Consider the following 20,313-nt stretch of genomic DNA (forward strand, 5'->3'; position numbering starts at 1 on the left):
ACTAAGCCTTTGGGGCTGCCATGGGACCCTCAGGGCAGGCCCAGTTTGCGGGTGTGCTGATGGTCATCAGAGCAGCTGCTGGGCAAGGGCGTGTTCAGACTTTGAGGTGCTTCCTGAAAGTGACTACAGCAGGGACTTGGAAACCTGAGGCCAGGTGGACCCGCTAAGGTCATCCATTCCAGCTTCCTATGCAGTGGTTCACTCCTCTAAATATCCTTATAGCCCATGCTCAAACTCACCCTGTGATGGGAAGTTTACGGCCGTAGGTAGGACACTGTAGCTTTTTGGAAACTTCCTCTCCATGGAGCAAGCTGAAAGCTGCCTCCCGCTGCTGCTCCTAGGTGACATTCGGACAACAAAAACTTTTCTATCCCATCCACACAAAAAAGACTTCCTATTTTTGATTTCTGGAAGGAACCAAGAATAACACAACACAAGGTCACTGTTTCTCATGTCTGTTAAGGAAATCCTGGTTTACCGAGGGCTGGTAGCTAGGAGAGATTATTTTCTCAGCAGGTGATAAGGATTGTGTTGCAGTTTGACAGCCATCGTATTTCAGGAGAGAAGCCCCATTTCTAGCTGTGGGTGTTTATTTTATATATTTACGTATGGTACTTGGTGTATTAAATAACCACGTTGGGCATCTTCTGTGTGCAGTGTACTGTGCTAAGTGCCAGAGCAGACAGAGGCATCGGGAGTGTCCTGATACAGCACACCACTCACACTTTGGTTCACGTAACAGATATTTATTGAGTATCTGCTTGGTGACTGGCTCTGGTTCTTGCCCTGTTGGACTTGGCAGTCCCTTGAGGGGTAGAACATTTGCTGTTCATCACACCGTATTGAACTTATCGTTGACTCTGGCATCTCTTTCCTAGGCTCCACTTTCCTTGAAGCAGGGGTTCTGTGTTGTGCATTACTGAATTCCCACTACCTGATACGTGGTAACTATTTGTTAGAAGAGTCAGTGGCTGAACACGCAAAGTGAAAAAGCACAGACTTTGGCGTTTGGTACTCTGAGCCAGGTCCTGACTCAGCAGCTTACTAGCTATGTGATAGGGGATAAGGACACGGGGCTTTATAAAACAGGGATCTACTCTGGCATGTGGTGAAGACGAAAAGAGGTAATACCTAGAGGGCCTAGCCCAGTGCCTGGCATACAATTTTAAAATAAAAAAAGAAAGGCATATTCCCTTTTTACTGTAGTTCCTAAGGTGCCCTTTACATCTATACAGGAAAATTAAGTGAGAAGATACTTCTAGACTGTATCTGTGTAAGACACAGCCCTATGTGAGGGGGCAACCCTGAGCCCTTTGGAAGGAGCCCACCTCTGCTTTCCCATGGTAAAGAGGAAACCCCGTGTTTCACATGAGGCAGGCTGAAGAAGTTCTGGAGCTGGACGGTGGTGATGGTTGCACAGCAGTGTGAGTGTGCTTAATACACCTGAGTTGTACATGGAAGACATGGTTCAAGTGGAAGTTTTGTGTTATATGGTTTTTGCCACAATAAATTCGTTAAAAAGACCCCAAACCGTTGCCATGATTTACAGTTCTTCCAGCAGGTGAGCTGTTCTCCAAGTAAAGCCAGTCACAGAACATTGTCATCCCCTCACAGCTGTTACTGTGGGGCCTCCAGAAGCAGCCAGGGCCTGGCTGAGCCTTTGGTTGCCTGGTGTGGAACTGTGAGATGCGAGGTGGCCTGCTATTTCACACGTTATTTTCCCCTCCCTCCTTCCCTCGCTTCCTTGGCTCCATCCTGGCGAGTCTGTGAGCAAATCTTTGTACTTGACCACAGAATCCGATCTGAGCCCATCCCTGTCTCTCTGCCCTCATTTCCAGTGTTTCTGCCCTGGGGTGAGTCCTTGTCACCTCTCAGCTAGACGGCCATGGCCCCCCGCCCCGCTTCTGCTCCCATCCTTTCTATTCAGGACACCCAGAGTGTTCTTTTTGATACATAAAGCATGCCACTGCCTCACCTCCTAAATGAATAAAATTTAAACAAATGAAAAAATACCGTTCCCCTGTTAAAGACCCATTAGTGCTTCCCATCGATGTTAACATGAAGTCCAAACTTCTTATGTACTGCCTTCTCAGATCTGGTCCCTGCCTCCCTTTCCTACCTTGGCTTGTCCCAGCCCTGCTGGCCTTCTTCCTGTCCTCCAGAGTGCCACATTTCTTCCCACCTCAAGGCTTTACCCAGCTGTCCTGCTGCCCGGAACCCTCTCCTTCTGGTCTTTGCATAGCTTGTCTTTTCTGACCATACGGATCTCAACCCAGGTGTCACCTCCTGAGAGAGGACTTCCCTGAGCAGTCATGTGGCCTGCCCCTCTGTCCTGTCACCTCATGTGCATTCTCTGCTCTCTGATGTTATCTCCTTTATGTAAGTGCTTATCGGTTGTTCACCTCTCCCACCTGGGTTGTGAGTGCCACAAGAAGCAGGACCCACGTAATGTTACTCCCTCACATCCTCAGGGCTAGATCAGGGCCCAGCACTATGAAGGCTCTTACAAAATATCAGTTGAGTGAATGAATGAATACCCACACAGATCAATTGATACAGCAAAGGAGTAAGATGTGGGGGAAGTTCCATTTTCTTCCCCTTACGTTTTTCCTGGTACGTTTTCTGATGCTAATCCACCTCCTTGACCTTCTCCATTCCACTGGTTTCCAAGTAACTGATAACTCATTATAGTATCCCCCAACCTAAGTGTGCCTATCGCAGGATGCTTAAAGACGCTAATTGTCCTGGCCCCAAATTCCATCCATGACCATTCACATTTGCACGAGAAGAAATGTTTTGAAACACCATGCATCATAATCCCTTACTTCTGTGTATTTAGGCCCTAAATTTTAGGGGACACGATGGCGATAGGTGAAGCTGGTCATGTACTAGTATGTACTGGTCCTTCTTACTGATATGCCAGTCTGAACCACGGCAGGAGGATGTCTTCCCTGCCTGGTGGCCAGAGCCCATTCCCATGTATGCCCCCCCACCCCTCGGCTCTCACATGCAGCTTCAAGGCTCTCGATGAGGCTGCCATGGAATAATTGGTCTTCCTGCTCTCCTGCCTGTTTCCTGAGCTCCGTACCTGTCCCTCAGCTCTCCAGCTGTACCACCCTTTACGCCACTGCTCAGGTCTTGCCTGCATCCTGGATGAAGTGGCCTCTCTCTGTGGGCTGCACAGTGAGACCTACTATTTCCTTTTTATGTGGCTTCCCTCTCCTACTGAGTTTTTGGGAATTGGGCTTCCATTAGAACAACTCTTCAAAGTTGGAGGGAAGGAGATTACTATTTATTGAGTACTCACGGGTTTACCAAGCACTGTGCTAAGCCCCGTATTTATGGTATTTCACCTGCTTTGCATAACCTTCCATGAATAAGGATCTCCATTTTCCCATGGAGAAGCTGAAGCTCAGAGCCTGACATGATTCTGCTTGCCTGGGGCAGGGAGGCCACGTGGGAAGAAGCAGGAATCAGGGCAGGTGGAAAGGGACCCGTTCTTAAAAAGAACAGTCATTTTCAATTAGTAATAATGAGAGGCAGTGAGAGCCTGTGCTTTTAGCGGGAGGAGCAAGCAATTCATGGCTTTTAGGGCCCAGTTTGACTCCCAGGTTTGTCCTCTGCTAGCTGGGAGCGCTGCAGGTTACTTAGCCCTTGAGCTTTCATTCCTGCGCTGATGAGTGGAGAGGCGGGCACCAGCCTCACTGGCAACGGCTTGTGTATTGCAACCGAATGTAGTAGTTGCCACCTTCTAGATTCTAAATAATCCCTTCTGTGAGTAGTATTAGGTTTCTTATTACTCCCTCAGAGTCTTCTTTCCCTCGTTCCGCCCACCGTATTGTGGTTTTCTGTGTCTGTTTTATGCTATGATTCCTGCAACAGAATCTGATGCTTTCTGTGGCCGATGACTCTGAAAAGGCTGAATAGGTTTTGGATGAGTGAAAGCAGCTGAAATCTTTGTTCTAATCTAAACATACTTGTAGCTCCCATATTGCAGATCCTGGCGAACTTGCAGTTGCTATCCGTCCTATGAATATTTACTTACGTGACCAAGGAATGTAGCCTGGGTTTTGGTTGAGAGGAGGGATCATTTCTGTTTTCCGTTTTTTTTTTTTTTTTTAATTTAAATCTGTGTTAAATATGATTGGAGGGAGAACTTAGCATCTCTTCAGGTCAGTGTAATAGCCACTGAAACAACTCAGCTAGCCCTGCAGGTACATCTCCCTTTAGAGCTCTTTTCAGAAGACTTATGAGTAAGTGGAATTTATGTGTCTTGAATTCCATTTTCCTTGAATCGTGTGATGACTTCAAGTAAGTGATACAGTGAATGAGGTACTTATATTTTGGCTTTGTTTTTCTGTTCTCTTCTACCCTATGTCCATGACATGTAAACAGATTTTGAGTACATAAAGGGAGCTTGCCATTTAGAGGTACCCAAAGTCATCCTATTGTAATGTCAGTAATCATCTGCTCTACGTCAGGTGAGGTGAGGTGCTGGGCATGCTGGGATGTTCCAGGGATGGGGGAGGGGTAAAGCTGGGAGCTAGGGACAGTCAGGGCCTTGGTGGTCAGACCCCAGTGTAGGGTGAATTTCTGTGTCTGTTGCTCATTGCCTGTCGTAACAGAATGAACTCAGGCTTTACTTGGGCAGATCGAACCTGTGAGGCCAGGCTGGTGGGTGGGAAACAATGACGACCATCTAGGTGTTAGGAGGAACGGTCATGCGTGGTGGGCAGCAGCATCATGGTTCCAGCCCCCTAGTCTTTTTACTCATAGCCAGACCCAAAGGGGAGAGAAAGACACTGGCTAAGTGGTCAGAGGTTTAGGGGGAATAAATGAGCTAAATAGAGAAACCAAGGCAATGCCATTCATATGGACCAAGCCAGTTTGGTGGTGGCAAGGGAAGCTGTCTCTGAAGGGTCCACCACTGCCCAGGAATTACTGGATGCCCAGTTTGAGGCTAAGCACAGTGGCCAGCTCACCAGCGTGTGCATGGAGCCCCTCTCCTCTCTTCCCTCCCAGGGCAGACCCAGCTATGGACAGGGTTGCTCTCTGGTAAAAAGCTCCAGGGACTATGGCTGGGAGGAACAGGGAAAGACAGAGCTGACTCTTTCCCACCTCTGTTCTTACCTTTGACCAGCATGGTTTTGCACTTGTAAAACATTTCATTTATGCTGGAGCGAGGAAACATCTGAGATGGCTAGTGTTATAAAGGGGCTCACCTGTTGGCAAAATGTTGCACTCTGCCTTTACGGCCGTTTTTCTAGAGAGAGAGAGCATAGACTTGCTGAGACACTTTTGCTGCCATAGAGCAGTGGTTTGGCCTCAGAATTGCCTGGAGGGCTTGTCAAATCTAATTGCTGGAACCCACCTCCAGGATTTCTGAATCAGTATGTCGAGGTAGGGCCTGAGAACTTGCATTTCCAGCACATTCCCAGGTAATGCTGCTCTGGCCACACTCCAGGGGTCATACTCTCAGAACCACTGTCAGAGAGTGATTGATTTATTCACCATGCTCTGAATGTAAATTATGTATTTTTGGTCAAGTCCACCATTGGTGTACATTTCTTTTACTGACCTACTTGTCTGTGTCTTTTTTGAACAGGTATTTTGATGTTGGACTGCATGATTTCTTAATCAGGTAAGCCCATAATTTTTATTCTAGATAAAATTCTAGATAATGGAAGACTGGGATGAAAATAAAATCCTTTTTAAATATCTTGACAAATAATGGCAAATTGTATACTTGTCAAAAGAACCAACCACTAACACTATGGTTTTTTGGGCCTTTAAGAATTTCACATGAAATCATCTTTTTCTAAAGAACCAGAGGAAATTCTGTTCAAGGGGTTCATATCTGAAGTGATAGTTTCCTGAAAGCTTGGACAAACTTACTCCAAGTGCTGGGCTGCTGGAAAGACATATAGACAATGAAGAGTACCATCTTGCTTCTATACATTAACCAACCGCTTAACCAGTTTTCCCTCCACTGAATTTACACTTTTCAAGTTGAATCTACTGTTTGTGTTATAGTCATGCAGCTCCAACCTTGTTCATAATTGGAAGAGATTACAGATGGCAGTTTATATCCTAGTTTATTGGTGATTTTTACCAGATTTGGCTTATGGGGCATATTAATTCTAAATAGCTATTAAATCAAACAGAGGTTAAATGGAAATATACCAGAATATTAGCAGGGTTGGTGAAAATTTGCATGATTTTTTTTCTGCTATCAACTTTGCTGTATTTTCTAGATTTTTTTTGTATTGAGCATATATTATTCTAATAACTATGAAAAATGGCCGTTAAAAAAACTCGTTAAAAACATATGTGAGGGGGTGCCTGGGTGGCTAAGTGGGTTAAGCCTCTGCCTTCAGCTCGGGTGATGATCTCAGGGTCCTGGGATCGAGCCCCGCATCAGGCTCTCTACTCAGCAGGAAGCCTGTTTCCCCCTCTCTCTTCCTACTTCTCTGCCTACTTGTGATCTCTCTCTCTGTGTCAAATAAATAAATAAATAAAATCTTTAAAAAAATATGTGAGAAGCAATAACAGTTGCTGAAGGACTGTAAGCTAGTGATTACAAGGAAACAGGATATTGTATAGAGTGATTTGCTTTCTGCAAGTATGAGACTTTAAAGGCCAATTCTAAGAGTCTGCTAATAAACCACCTGTAAATCACATGTGATTTCTGGCCAGGCGTTAGAGTGGTTCGGCTCTGTACAATGCATAACCAGCTTTCTATTGGGAAGATACTCTCTGAGGGGAACTGTACATCACTGGCATCACCTTTACTGAAACCCACAGCTTTTCCTCTGTGCTGCATCACCTACAGTGGTGTTCTAAGAAGGGCCGTGCATTCCTGGACATTTCTCCAGGGCCTCATCCAAGGCTGTGCACGGAAATCTTGTTGGCTTACTCTAGACCCAAGGAACTTGGATTTTCCTGGCTCTCTCCAGGGTATCACACATACATGGTAGTGTGATACCCACTACTCTTGACACATTAAGGGTAAATGCGTTTTAGCAGGAGGGATAAAAAACCAATGCTCACCAAAAAGGCAGACATGAGAATTCCATATGTAAACTGATGAGAGAAAGCTGGGTGGGGATACTTGAGCGGGTGGTTTGGATTTTTGAGTTAATGTACTTGCGGCAGATGCTAGCCTGTACCTTCTCTGGTAACTTTCTGGAGGGCAGGGAACATGTCTCAATCGCCTTTGCTTGATTAGATTGTACAGAATCAACCTTCAACAAATATTTGTGGTTGGAGTGAACAAAATGAGGCAGAAAGGACAAAGAGGGCAAGGATTAGGAAGAAGCCATTAAGTCATTTATTCAACAAATAATGGTTAAGCCTATCATGTATCACTTACTTGGATATGTCTGGGGTACCACTGTGAGAAATGTAGGCATCTGATTTAAGGCTTTCCCTGAGCTTCTTACTAGCCAGGCTTGTTGTGTGAGGGACCTGAAGTTGGGGCGGGGGGAGGGATGGTCTACTTCTGGGACCTTTCCTCCCTTTCCTTCTTCTGGGCTCCAACCAAATCTCCTGTGTTGGGTGGGAAGGAAGGATGGGGGCAGCTAAGGGCTTCTAATGTAACTGGTGCTGGGATCCCTTTGTCCTGGCAGGAGGCCCTTTTGGATGGGTACTGGTAACATGTTCTAACTGGTCACCTTCATCAGTGTTCTGTGAACCAAACAGAACTGGGGGTTAAGGCTTCTTTCTGCCCTGACATCTCTCTGCAGTTGTCCTTTTGTTTGCTCTGGTAGGGGCAGAGCAAATCGATATGTGTGCTGTTGTATCCAGTTAGGGAATGAGGGTTCAGTCTCTCCTCCTTGAGGGCATGCCCAGTCTCTGTGACAAGGTCTCTTCATACCCACCCCCCCCATCTCACCCTGCCCCCACATGACAGCATTCTGCCCTAAGCCAAGACTCTGATGTGAAGACTCTGAGTTCCTTCCTCTACCCTCCTCCCAGTTTGGGATTTGGGGGCTGGAGATGTGGTGGGGAGGTGGTTGGAGGGAGCAGTCCTCCAACTTTTAGGGGTGGGGATATCATCCCTTTATTTACAGCTCCCTTGAGAAAAATGGGTCCTTTCTGCTCCTGGTTTGGGCGGTGTAGCCCAATGGGGACAGAGTGCTGTTTCTCATGAGCCCCTTAGTGAGAACTGTTACCCCAGCATGAGGGTCTCGAAGCCAGGTTGAAGCAGGTAGGGATACTGTGTGAGGGGCATGTGAGGGAATGGCAGCAACAACTCTTTTAAGAAGTCAAGCTGGGAAGGGAAGGAAAGAAAGGCCAGGCAGCTGGTGGAGAGGGTGGTTTGAGTGAGGATTTTTTTTTTTCCCTTTTTAATTGGAGGAATTTTTGTATTTAGCCACCAGAAGGTGTTAAGTGCCCTTTTCAACTTCGAGAAAGTGGTTTCAGTTGGGTGGAGAGAAGCAGAGTGTGATTGCCTGGTTGCCCAGGCAGTGGGAAAGCAAAGCTGGTGGTGGTACCTTTGTTGCGCTGGAGAGTGCTGCCATGTTCCTGGGACTCTGTCCCTGGAAAGAACCGGAGAGGGTCAGAAGAGTGAGGCAATGCTGCTTGAATCCTTTCCACCCTGTATTGGCCAAGTCCCTTTCTTTAAGAGGAGGCATTGGTGAAATTAATTAACTACATTCATTGACTCCAACAAGCTCTTCACATGTACTCTGGGTCATCAGACTGTACTGAATACTTAGTGTTTGGCATGAGAGAAAGTGCAGCATGCCTGAAATTAATCAGCTGCATCTTTTATGTTGATGAAAATAATGTCGACTTCTCCGGAATGACATGAATTTCCACAAAGCCAGGAGCCCTCTCTGTACTCCCAGCCTAGGTAACTGCAACGAGGGGCAGGTTTCCTTTTAAGTTGTTGGAGTATTTCACTGAGCTGTGGGGGCAGGAAGGAGCTGTCAAGTTTGATGAAATGTGAGCATTTTTGGTGTTGGTGTTTTATTATGACTGTTGGAAAATTGAGTGACCTCAATCATTCCAGATCTTAAAGAAATCAAAGGAAAGACTTTCAGGAAACAGTAATCACAACTCACTTACGAATAGCCTCAGACAGAGACTCTTGGTTGGGGTCCTACCAATGAAAAAGGGAAGACGTGTCCAATCTGGGAAGAGAGATTATGGAAGAAAATAGCTCTGTTTCATTTTAAAGGATAGGGTGCTGTGTTTAAGTTTAGCTTGGGTTAGTTTTGGCAAGAAAGTCAAAATGATTTGTGAGAGTTGGTTTGATTCTTGCCGACCAAGGTATTTTTCATTTGACCTGGAGTTGTAGGCAGCCCTGCCCCTCTGATGGAGGCGCATGGTGATGCTCTGTACCTGCCCATCCTTCTCTGAGCTCCTCCTGTTGGCAAACTGTTTTAAGTGATACACGTTGTCATCATGACTTAAAAAGAAAACCTGGAGCCATCCCTCTTCTGTGTTGTCTGGAAGATTAAATTTGTCTGTTTTCCTTTTACAATTTCTGTGTTGCCCTTGTGTTCACACATTAAAAATCGGAAAAATAGCACCTGTATTTTCATCTTCTTTTCTATATTATTTATACTTAGCCATATAATACATTTCAAATAAGGATTTCTTTTTCTAAATGGCAAAATAAGTTTTCTTTATTATTTTTCATTTTTATTCTAAAGACCAGGTGTGAATGCATCGAAGCCACTAGTTTTGTCCTAAGGATGGTGTCTCGATGTCCTGTCATGACTAGCAGAAATGCAGAGTGTGATGGCCTGCCATGGTATTTCTTTTTTTTTTTTTTTAAGATTTTATTTATTTATTTGACAGTCAGAAATCACAAGTAGGCAGAGAAGCAGGCAGAGAGAGAGAGAGAGGAGGAAGCAGGCTCCCCGCTGAGCAGAGAGCCCGACATGGGGCTCGATCCCAAGACCCTGGGATCATGACCTGAGCCGAAGGCAGAGGCTTTAACCCGCTGAGCTACCCAGGCGCCCCCTGCCATGGTATTTCTTAGGCACATAGAAAAGTTCACTGAGCCTCTTGCGTGGCCCTAAAGTTATCTGAGAAGATCTCCAGAGTTGATAATGGTCCTTAGAAGAGAAATTCCTTTCTCTAAGTAATCAGATGCTGCTTACAAGAGTGCTGTTCAATACAGTGTAGATTCAGTCCTACGGAAACGCTAATGTCTATATAAAAGTGTTTGCCCTTTTGAGGCACTTTGTTCTGGTGAGAGAGAAGGTAGAATGGGGGAACTGTCCCCTTCCTGTAATGCTTTTGTTCTGGAGGTGGATTCTGAGATTCCGCTGTGGTCTGGAGGTCTTTGAGTTGCCAGAGGGCAGCGGATTACAGTCCTGTGTGAATTACTGGTTCACTGAATTCTGAAGTGAGCATGGAGTTTTTGGCTTTCCCTTGGTGACATCCTTCACCCGATCCATTCATGAAACTAGCCCGAGAGCAGAAGAGAAGGGTTGTTTGGGCTAAAAAATGTCGGCGTTTTGAGCTCCATGAATCACAGGATAGTTTTTAACCTCCTTTATTTTGAGTAGCGCAAAGTCTACCAGCACATTTGCAGGAGTTAATTGTAGCATTCGTGGTGTTGATAAAGAAGTCTGCTCACCATCATTTGAAATATGTCTTGGATTCTGTGATGTGTGAAATGTTCAAAAGAGTCTGCCTTGCATTTTTAAGAAGGCAAGTAGTCAAATGAAGGATTAATTTAGGCTAAAGGACTCCTCCTAAGAAAAAGGAAGAGAGCTGGGGATAAGCCTCCCTCTTTTCTGTGTCTCCTTAGGGTAGCTGATACCTGGTTAGGCTCTGAGCTGCTTTGGATGCAGGGAGGTTAAGGACAGGAGGGTGGGCATTTGGTCCTGGGAGTAAGAACCAGATGGTAATAGGAAGATAATTAGCATCTGTACTCAGTCTAGCAGTTTAGAAACATATAAACACACACATATACATATTTTGTAGATAAATATAAAAGAACTATTATGTATATATTTCTAAACACACACACACACACACACACACACACACACACACACACGATAACTCAGGGAGAATACCTGATTTGTTGCACAGGATTTTGGATTTTTAATTTTGCAAATGTAACATGGACATGAACTTTGTCCAAGGAGATAATTTTTAGTAGTGGTATGAAAAGCAAATGCATTGATTAAAAGCTGCTCCCACCTGAGGTGAGCTTAAACTCTGTGTCTTCCAGTCCTAATTATGCCCTGCTCATTGTCTCTGAGTGGCACCCGAAGGGGACAAGGGGCTCCTGGGGGCCACCGGGTCTCTTTGGTCCCTGCCTGCTGCAAACTCCTCTCCTCTGAGACCCCTGCAGTAGCACAGTGTTCTTTTTAAACCTTCCTTTCATTCTTCTTGTGGTATATGAAAACCAGCAGCTAATGAGCTGTGCTGTGTTCCCGGAACAAAGTGTTTTAAATAAAAAGTGAAGAACATGTGAGTAAAGACAGCCAGATTCCAAAACATGCCCCACAGAGGCAGGACAGGGTCCTGAAGAGAAACTATCCTGCTTCCACGGGGCTGTCCTCCCCCCTTGCACGGGGGCTGTCCCCCCACCCCTTCCACGAGGCTGTCCCCTCTTCCGCAGTGCTGCCCTACTTCCATCGTTGTTCCCGGCCCAGTTTCCAAATGCTCTTGAGTCTGCCTCCTCAACATCTTTCACATCACCCATTCCTTTCTGTTTGTGGAGAAAGATTATGCACTTCTGCCTGTAATTCAGGCTTCTTACCTCCTAGAGCTGTAGTGAGGTGTGACAGTGTATGCCAATAGCTCAGCTCTGTGCCTGGAAACAGTGGGGACTCAGTGAGGGCCAGTTTGTCCCTCCCCCCTGCACCTCCCCACTGGAATCAGTAGCAGGGTTTGAGTCCTGGCCTCTCTCCTTCCACCTGTGGGACTTTAGGTAGCTCAGGACCCTTTCTGAGCTCTCCATTACTCATCTGTAAGTTGGCTGTTTACCTGAGGCTTTCCCTCCCTACTCAGAGCAAGTTAGTGCTTCTCTTCGCTTCCATCAAAGACAGACCATACCCTCATGTTCTGGGCCCACCACAGTTGGTCTTCAGCGGCTTTCCACCTCATCTCACCATATTCCTCCTTGTGCCAAATGGGAACAGATGTGGCTTTCTGTTCCTCCCCAGACTCCTGGCTTCTTTCCTTGACTCATGTGTTCCCTGCGCTTGAATGTGCCTCCTTCCTCCACACCCACTTCCTGGCCCTCTCCGGTTCAGCTCAGTGCTGCCTCCTCCAAGCAGCCTTCCTCTTTCTCCCTCGACAGCACTACTTTCCAAGCTTCCTGGACCATGGGAATCTGCTGGGATGTTTTAGATGCACGCGGGCCAGGAATCAGTGCCATTACCATTCGCCCCAGGTGACCCTTGGAACCCATAGCTTTAAACAGAGTTCTTTTTGTGCATGCCCTACGTTCCTCCTTGACAGTGAGCTCTTTGAGGGCAGGGTCTGGTTCATGTGTGTATTCCCCATAATAACCCACAGTGTCTCATGCACAGAATTTGAGAGGCCCAAACTTCCCGTTATAAAATAAATAAGTCCTGGGGATGTAATGCACCACATAATGACTCTAGCTAATAATACTGTATCACAGATTTGAAAGTCGCTAAGAGTAGATTTTATAAGTTCTCATCACACATACACAAATTTGTAACCCTGTGAGGTGATGGTTGTTAACCAGACTTACAGTAGTGATGTGGATCAGATCTTTCATGTTGTACACTGAAATTCAGTATAATGTTTGTTAAAAGAAATACTGAGGTGTTTGAAAAGTTTGAAGAGTTTATTTGAGCAAAAATTGAGCCAGTCAGGACAGTATGCAATCTAGCAAGAGAGAAAAAGGCCCGAGGAGCTGTACAAAATGAAAGACTTGCATAGGTGGGAGGGCCAGGAACAAGGAAGTTAAGCCAGGCAAAAGAATGGGTTGGCTTTTGCGGGGTCATTTTGCTTATTTTATTTTGCTTTAGGGGATGGCGGGGGTCTATGGGGCACATTATCTAACTTGCTGATCAAGTGATTCCTGACTGACTGGTTTAAGACTCCATTTCTGGAAGGGCAAAAACGGCTGTTAAGTCTTTTGGTGAAATCTTGATGTGGGGCTTAGCATTAACAACTCCATTTTGGGCCTGTTTTCTTGTTTTTAATATGTTAAATGTCATATATATGTCAATTTTTTTTTAAAAGATTTTATTTATGTATTTGACAGACAGAGATCACAAGTAGGCAGAGACGCAGGCAGAGAGAGAGGAGGAAGCAGGCTCTCCATGGAGCAGAGAGCCCGATGCGGGGCTCGATCCCAGGACCCTGGATCATGACCCGAGCCGAAGGCAGAGGCTTTAACCCACTGAGCCACCCAGGCGCCCTAGATATATGTCAATTTTTAAACAAGTAATGCCTTCCCATTAAACAAAAAAAAAAAAATAGGGCGCCTGGGTGGCTCTGTGGGTTAAAGTCTCTGCCTTTGGCTCAGGTTATGATCCCAGGGTCCTGGGATCGAGCCCCACATCATTCTCTGCTCGGCAGGGAGCCTGCTTCCTCCTCTCTCTCTCTCTCTGCCTGCCTCTCTGCCTACTTGTGATCTCTGTCTGTCAAATAAATAAATAAAATCTTTTAAAAATAAAAAAATATTAAAAAAAGAATAAAGCAACAGATTGAGAAAGTTCATTTCCTTCACGATATGGCTGAAGCCAGTGTCCCCAGTCTAAATAACCCAAGGACACAGAGTGTAGGAAGGAGGGTGGCCTGAGCATTTGGCACCACTAATTTTTTTTTTAAATGTTTGAATGAATAAATTGTAACTCTCAAACATGTAACAGCACTTAATAGCCATGTCCTGATCTTTTCATGTAACCTTTTTATGCAACCAGCACTCTTCCAGGAGCTGGGAGAGAAGCAGCGAGAAGGTAGACAGTGGTCTGCCCTCAGCTGGCTTGCTTTGCAGTGGGTGGAGATAAGGGTAGACAAGAACCCAAGTGGGCACAGGGATTCCCGTGAGGTGACGGAGGGGCAAGGGCTGAGAGGCACTTGTGACAGCATGGGGAAGGCAGGAAGAGCCTCTGTGAGGCAGCAGGGGACACTGAGCGGAGATCTGAGTGAGGAGGGGGAGGCAGCCAGAGCAAGGTCTTGGCTAGGCTGTTTCTGGGCAGGGGGAAGAGCAAGCTCCCAGGCCCTGAGAGGAAGAGAAGCCACATGAGAATGGAAGGAAGGAAGCCGGAGGCTGCAGGACCAGGGAGCACTGAGTCCAATGAGGTCTGGAGGCGGAGGCCACAGCCAGACGGTGAGGAGGATTGGGTTCCCTTTTTTTTTTTTTTTTTAATTTTTTTATTTGAATAAACATATAATGTATTTTTATCCTCAGGGGTACAGGTCTGTGAATCGTCTGGTTTACACATTTCACAGCACTCATCATAGCCCATACCTTCCCCACCACCCTCTCCCGTCCCCCCTCCCCCCCCCAACCCTCAGTCTGTTTCTTGAGATTGAGTCTTTTATGGTTTGTCTCCCTCCCAATCCCATCTTTTCATTTTTTCTTTTCCTACCTCCCCGCAACCCCCCCCACCTTGCATCTCCACTTCCTCATATCAAAGAGATCATATGATAGTTGTCTTTCTCCGATTGACTTATTTCGCTAAGCATGATACCCTCTAGTTCCATCCACGTCGTTGCAAATGGCAAGATTTCATGTCTTTTGATGGCTGCATAGTATTCCATTGTGTATATATACCACATCTTCTTTATCCATTCATCTGTTGATGGACATCTAGGCTCTTTCCACAGTTTGGCTATTGTGGACATTGCTGCTATAAACATTCGGGTGCACGTGCCCCTTCGGAGCACCACGTTTGTATCTTTTTGGGTTCCCTTTTAAATGTCATCAGAGCCATCGGAGAGTTTGAAGGAGGGGAGCCATGATTTAATTTATATTTTTCAAAACTCATTGTGACAGGCTTAGCTGGGAAGTTAGTGAAATTGGGATTTCAGAACCTCCACCATCACCATGCTTCGCCTCCACAGGCTGGAGTTCAGTGACCCAGGCCCATCCTTGCTCCTCAGGGAAGCTTCTCTGATGACCAGCAGCTGTGAAGGCTGCTCTGTCGAGTAATGATAACAACCCTAAACTATCCTTTAGTTTCCCCCTGTTTTTGTTTGCTTATATATTACAAAAGATGCGGTTGTGCACGTGGGCAGTAATTGAAGGCAACAGAAGCATGGTGGAACATGGCAGTAGGCTGTCTCTAGAAGCATGGGCAGCTGGAGAGAGTGGGTCTGGGACCAGGAACTTCACTCAGGAGGGAGGTCTGCAGCCTTCTCCCGGAAACAGGTCATCATCTTGTCTTGGGAGCTCCCTGCCAGCCTGGCCCCTCGCTCCTTCCCTGGTACTTTATCGTAGGCCCTCAGTGCTCCTGTCTTGTGCTGCTGCCCTTGGACGTCAGTCGAGAGGCCTCCTACATCCCCAATGCTGGCTTCCCCTCTGGGACAGCCTGCAGCAGAACCCTATCCGGTTTGCTCATGAAAACTGTTGGCTAATGCATTGGTGTATTCTCTGCTTTGTTATAAAAAACTGAGCCCCCTTCCTAAGTTCCTCCATCACGGTCACTGTCCAAGACAGTTTTTCTTTCTTTTTTTTTTTTTTTTTTTTTTAAGATTTTATTTATTTATTTGACAGAGATCATGAGTAGGCAGAGAGGCAGGCAGAGAGAGAGGAGGAAGCAGGCTCCCTGCCGAGCAGAGAGCCCGATGCGGGGCTCGATCCCAGGACCCTGAGATTAGGACCTGAGCCGAAGGCAGAGGCTTTAACCCACTGAGCCACCCAGGCACCCCCAAGACAGTTTTTCTTATTTATTCTCTAGACTGAAACCCTTGGAGTGCTTTGCAGTCCTTCACTTTCCTTTGTAGAATTTTGGGGTTGGAATGGCCCTGATGACTCTGTTCTACGTTACAGTAATTTTCAGTTCTTAGACGAGTTCTCAGATCTACTCTTGGTTCTATCTTACAGCTACCACTTTTGAGGAAAAAGGTTTTGGAATTATTCATCTTCATGGCTGTGCTATATTAGGTTTGTTAATTAGAAAACCCAGATTAAAGAAAAAAAAAACTAAAAAAACCCTTCATGCTCTGAGTTGAAGTGCATAATTCACTTCCTACCATACATAGCTTCTACCAATACAGATGTTCCAGTGAATAAATGGATCTTTAAAAAAAAATGAAAAAGAGGCGCTGGCGAACTAATTGAGAAAATTTGCAATGTGGAGACATTATTTTAAATGTAAAAAGCTCTGAGACAGGGCTGCTGCTGAGCAAGACAGGCTGTAAGTTCCGTGGTCTAAAGCTAGTGCTGATGGGTTATTGACAGGGCATTTATTAAGTAATGATGGTGGTAGCGCCTTTTTTGAAGATTCTTTTCCTGATTCCCGGGATCATTCTGCCCTGTGGGGCTTCCACACCAGGTAGAAGGCAGAAACTTGGTTTCCTTCACTGCGGCAAGGGTCTTGGATTCCGCCTCCCCTTGATGTTGACTCTGACGAGAACAGGTGTGCGCAGGTAGGACTGGAATGCCTTCTGCTGAGCGTGGCAGTGTGACATCCAGATCTGAGAGGCAGAGGTCCTGGCTTGGGGCCTGCACCTGGCACTGGTGATTGGAAGCCGCTCCCCTGAGTCAAGTGGTGGCACAGTAGGGTCCCTGTATTGGCAAGGGGTGGTGTGAAATTGTCAGCAGTTCCTGACTGCATCGCCTCTAAGCCTGGATTTGAGACCCTCTCCCAGAGACAGTGCACACTGCCCATCCTTCTCTAATCAACCCCTTTCGGAGTCAAATGAGTTAGAGTGGGTTCTGTTATTTGTAGCTACACCTGATAGAGTTCCTTACCCAGTGGTGTCTGGGATGTGTAGTGCCGTGGGGCTGGGGGTGGTGGTAGGCGCTTTGCCTGTGAGCCACCACAGTTCCACACACACGGGAGCTAGCACTGCACCTGTTTCTGTGTCAGGGCAGAAGCAGCGCGTGAAGGGTCCAGGACACTGGGTTGGATACAAAAGGCCACGGTCATGGTCTGCCTCCCTGCTCTCTGGCTGCATTGGCTTCATTGGCTTCATGCAAGTGTCTTCTCCTGTTGGGACCTCAGTTTCTTTATTTGGGAAAAGAGGGAATTATACCCGATTAACTGCAAGGTCCTTTCTAATCTCAACCGATAAGCAGCTTTGGTGTGTTTAATATTAGAGGGTCACTTCTGTTGTCTGGATCTGCACTGTCTACTATAGTAGCTACTAGCCATGTTATTTATTTTAAATAAAAATATAAATTGGTTAAAAGTCAACAAGATTACAGAGTTCGGTTCCTTAGTTGCATGAGCCACATTTTAAGGGCTCTGCAGCCACATGTAGCTACAGGCTATCATAGCAGATGGTGCAGAGCAGGGAGAGAACATTTCCATCATCACAGAACATTCTCTTGCCTAACACTGGTCTAGATGATAACGCCTTTTGTCTGCTTCCCTTGTAGAAAGGCTGGGTGTTCTGTTGTAGTTCTGCCCGCCTACTTGAATGATCAATATCTACCTTATTAGCATTCAGCTTGCCTCAAATGGGACTCTGCCCGACCTACCCAGCCGTGACCCAGTCCTACTCTCTTCCACCCACCCCCACTGCCCCATCTTAGAGGGTGCTGCTCTACCCACACCAACCAGGATAGAAGCCTTGGGGTTATTCTGGAAATGTCCTTCTTCCTCACGCCCCACATCCATTTTCATTCCTAAATTCTGTTAGTTCTTCCTATGAATATTAACTGCACATGCCCAGTTTCCCTCATTCCTACTCTGTATGCCATAACTGAGGCCTCCCTCATCTTTCACTTGTCTTGTATTGTGAACCTTACCTTTATCGTCTTCCTCCTTCCAGTCTGTCCCCTCAGGCCACTCCCAAGGGTATTGAATCAAAATAGTCCAGAAACAAAAGGCAGTTTCAGTCAGCCCTCTCCTCCCTCAATCATTTGTTCAAAGGCTTTTCTAGACCTAACAGCCCCATGAACAGTCTCCTTAGACTCTCTTTATTCCCTGGGCAAGACTCAATCATTCATTTTTTCTTTTTTGTGCATGTTATTTCTGGTTCCTTCTTTCTACATAGACCCTCTTAGCACCTGGTTCAGAGGACACCTCTTTTGCAAAGCCTAGCTGACGCACCTGAAAGTGCTAGATAACTCCTTCTCCCCCTGACCAACACACTTGGTCTTGTCGATTGCAGTCAGTGGCGTGGGGCTGAGGCTTGGGCAGTCTGGGTTTGAGAGCTGGTCGCATCCCTATTGACTCTATGGCCAACCAGGCAGCTCTGTGCTTGACTTTTCTCATCTGCAAATGGGTAGTACTGGTACTAGTAATACCTACTTCATGGGTTTTTTCTAAGGATTAAATGATATAATATATATCAAATGCTTAAAATATGCTCAGCACAGAGTGAATACTTGATAATTACTAGCTGTCAGCATCATTATCATCATACTTGCCACCCCTGAGGACCAGAAACGTGAGCTTGGTTTCTTCTGCATTTTCTTTGAGCACCTGGCAATGGATGGTGTGTCCATGGCTGGACACGGCTATAGCCCAAACCCAAATCAGCTCGGGCACTTACTAGTTCTGGGACTTTTGATCAGCTAGTTATTAAATATTATAGCTTTAGTTTCCCCCCTGTGAAATGCTGCCTTAGGAAGACAGTCTGGTACTTCAAAAATCTGAGTTAAACCACACAAATAAGTAAATGCCAAATGGGTGAGATCGATCATTCTAAATTTATGGCTCCACTCACTTCTTTATCAAACAGTTTTAGTACCTATTGCCCCCTGCTCAGTGCTTGGAACCCAGCAGTTAGCAAAAGAGACATAGTTCCCACTCCCATTGAGCTTATCATTTAGGAGCAGAGAAATGTTTGTCAGAGACCGTATGCGTGTCTGGAAAAGTAGAGCAGTCAGTAATGCCAAAAAAGGAGGAACACGTGGTCCTACAATTGTGTGTCACAGGGCACCTGATCCAGGGGTGGGGCAGGAGCCAGCCATGGGGAAGCCTCCCCCAGGAGGCAATGCTTGGGATGGAGGGTACAGGGAAAAGCAGACCCAAAGCCCCGAGGGGGAGAAGCAGGGTGTCTTCCAAGAAGAACAGAAAGAAGGTCCTTGTGGTTGGGGCACAGAGTGAGACAGGGAAATTATCCTGGGCCAGGCCATGCTAGGCCTTCCATGCCATTCAGGCCAGCCCAGATTCTCAGCAGTAACTTGGGAATGAGTGACTGAGCAGTTGGTTGGGAAAGTGTAGCTATAGTTAAAACTGACATATGCATGTGTATCCTAGCATGTTCAAAGTCCTCACTTGGACGATGGCATCGACATACTGAAGAGAAGAAACTTGCAATAGAAAATGTGTAATATAGCCTATTTACTAGAGTAGAAGGATCTGTTGTGAGGAATTTTATCACCAGTGTTCAACATTTACGATGACATACACTTTTGTATTAATTAGAGCAGATTTATTTACATCCAGGTGCTTTTACCCGATTGAGAAGAATGGGTAACTGTCTACTCAGTGAGCTGGGAATCGGGAACACCCCGCAGTCTGTGGGAATAGGGAGTTGCTGGGGTAGTGGAGAATGAGTATCAGGCTGGGAGTCAGTGTAGTGATCTACTTCTCCATCATTTGTTTTAGAGGATTGTCAAAATGCACTCATGGGAATGCATTCCTACAAACATTACTTATTAAGAAGTGCAACCTTGGAACCCTGGGGTTGCCTTCAAATATTGGTCAACATTTAAGATCCAGTTCTGTTGCAGTGAGGATACACACTGTGAAATGTGTGTATCTGTAAATCTGTAAATCTGTGGGGGCCAGACAGAACGCTAAAGCGAGCAGGCTCTCAGGAATGGGGGCAACTTGCTCTGGGGCAGGAGCTTAGTAGGGCACCAGCCTCATACCAGGAGGTTGGTATATGCTAAGAGTAATGTAAGACTCGCTTCTTAAGTGTCGTGGACATTTTCTCCATACTCTGGCTGTTCAGTACCTTTAGAGCACCCTCTGGCTTTGGAGAATTTCTGGCCTTCTGAAATGGACCTCCTGAAAGTACAAGTCAAAAGTCACTTTCTGGGTCTCCCTTACATCTAGGGTCAGAATATATCCCGGGCCCTGACACTCTGATGTAGCAAAGAGGCAGCTTTGATTCGCAAGAGACAAAAAGAGGTACCCTGGTGAAGTGTTTCTGGCGAGGGTGGTAGAGAGATGTGCAGCTTCTAGATGCTGTTAGACCGGGTTCCCACGCACCACCGGCAGTGGCATC

At 46.2% G+C, this 20,313-nt stretch overlaps 1 protein-coding gene across 2 annotated transcripts in view; it reads left to right on the forward strand.

Annotated features, from left to right (window-relative positions):
* HHAT (hedgehog acyltransferase) overlaps window positions 1-20,313 on the forward strand; it is a 329,885-nt gene that overhangs the window by 180,933 nt on the left and 128,639 nt on the right. For both annotated transcript variants that reach the window (XM_080824654.1, XM_080824653.1), the window contains exon 9: window positions 5,606-5,641. In XM_080824654.1, coding sequence (XP_080680780.1) covers window positions 5,606-5,641 — 36 coding nt within the window. The remainder of the gene's footprint in view (window positions 1-5,605; window positions 5,642-20,313) is intronic.

Source organism: Martes martes (genome assembly GCF_963455335.1).
Source record: "Martes martes genome assembly, chromosome: 15".
NCBI lineage: Eukaryota > Metazoa > Chordata > Mammalia > Carnivora > Mustelidae > Martes > Martes martes.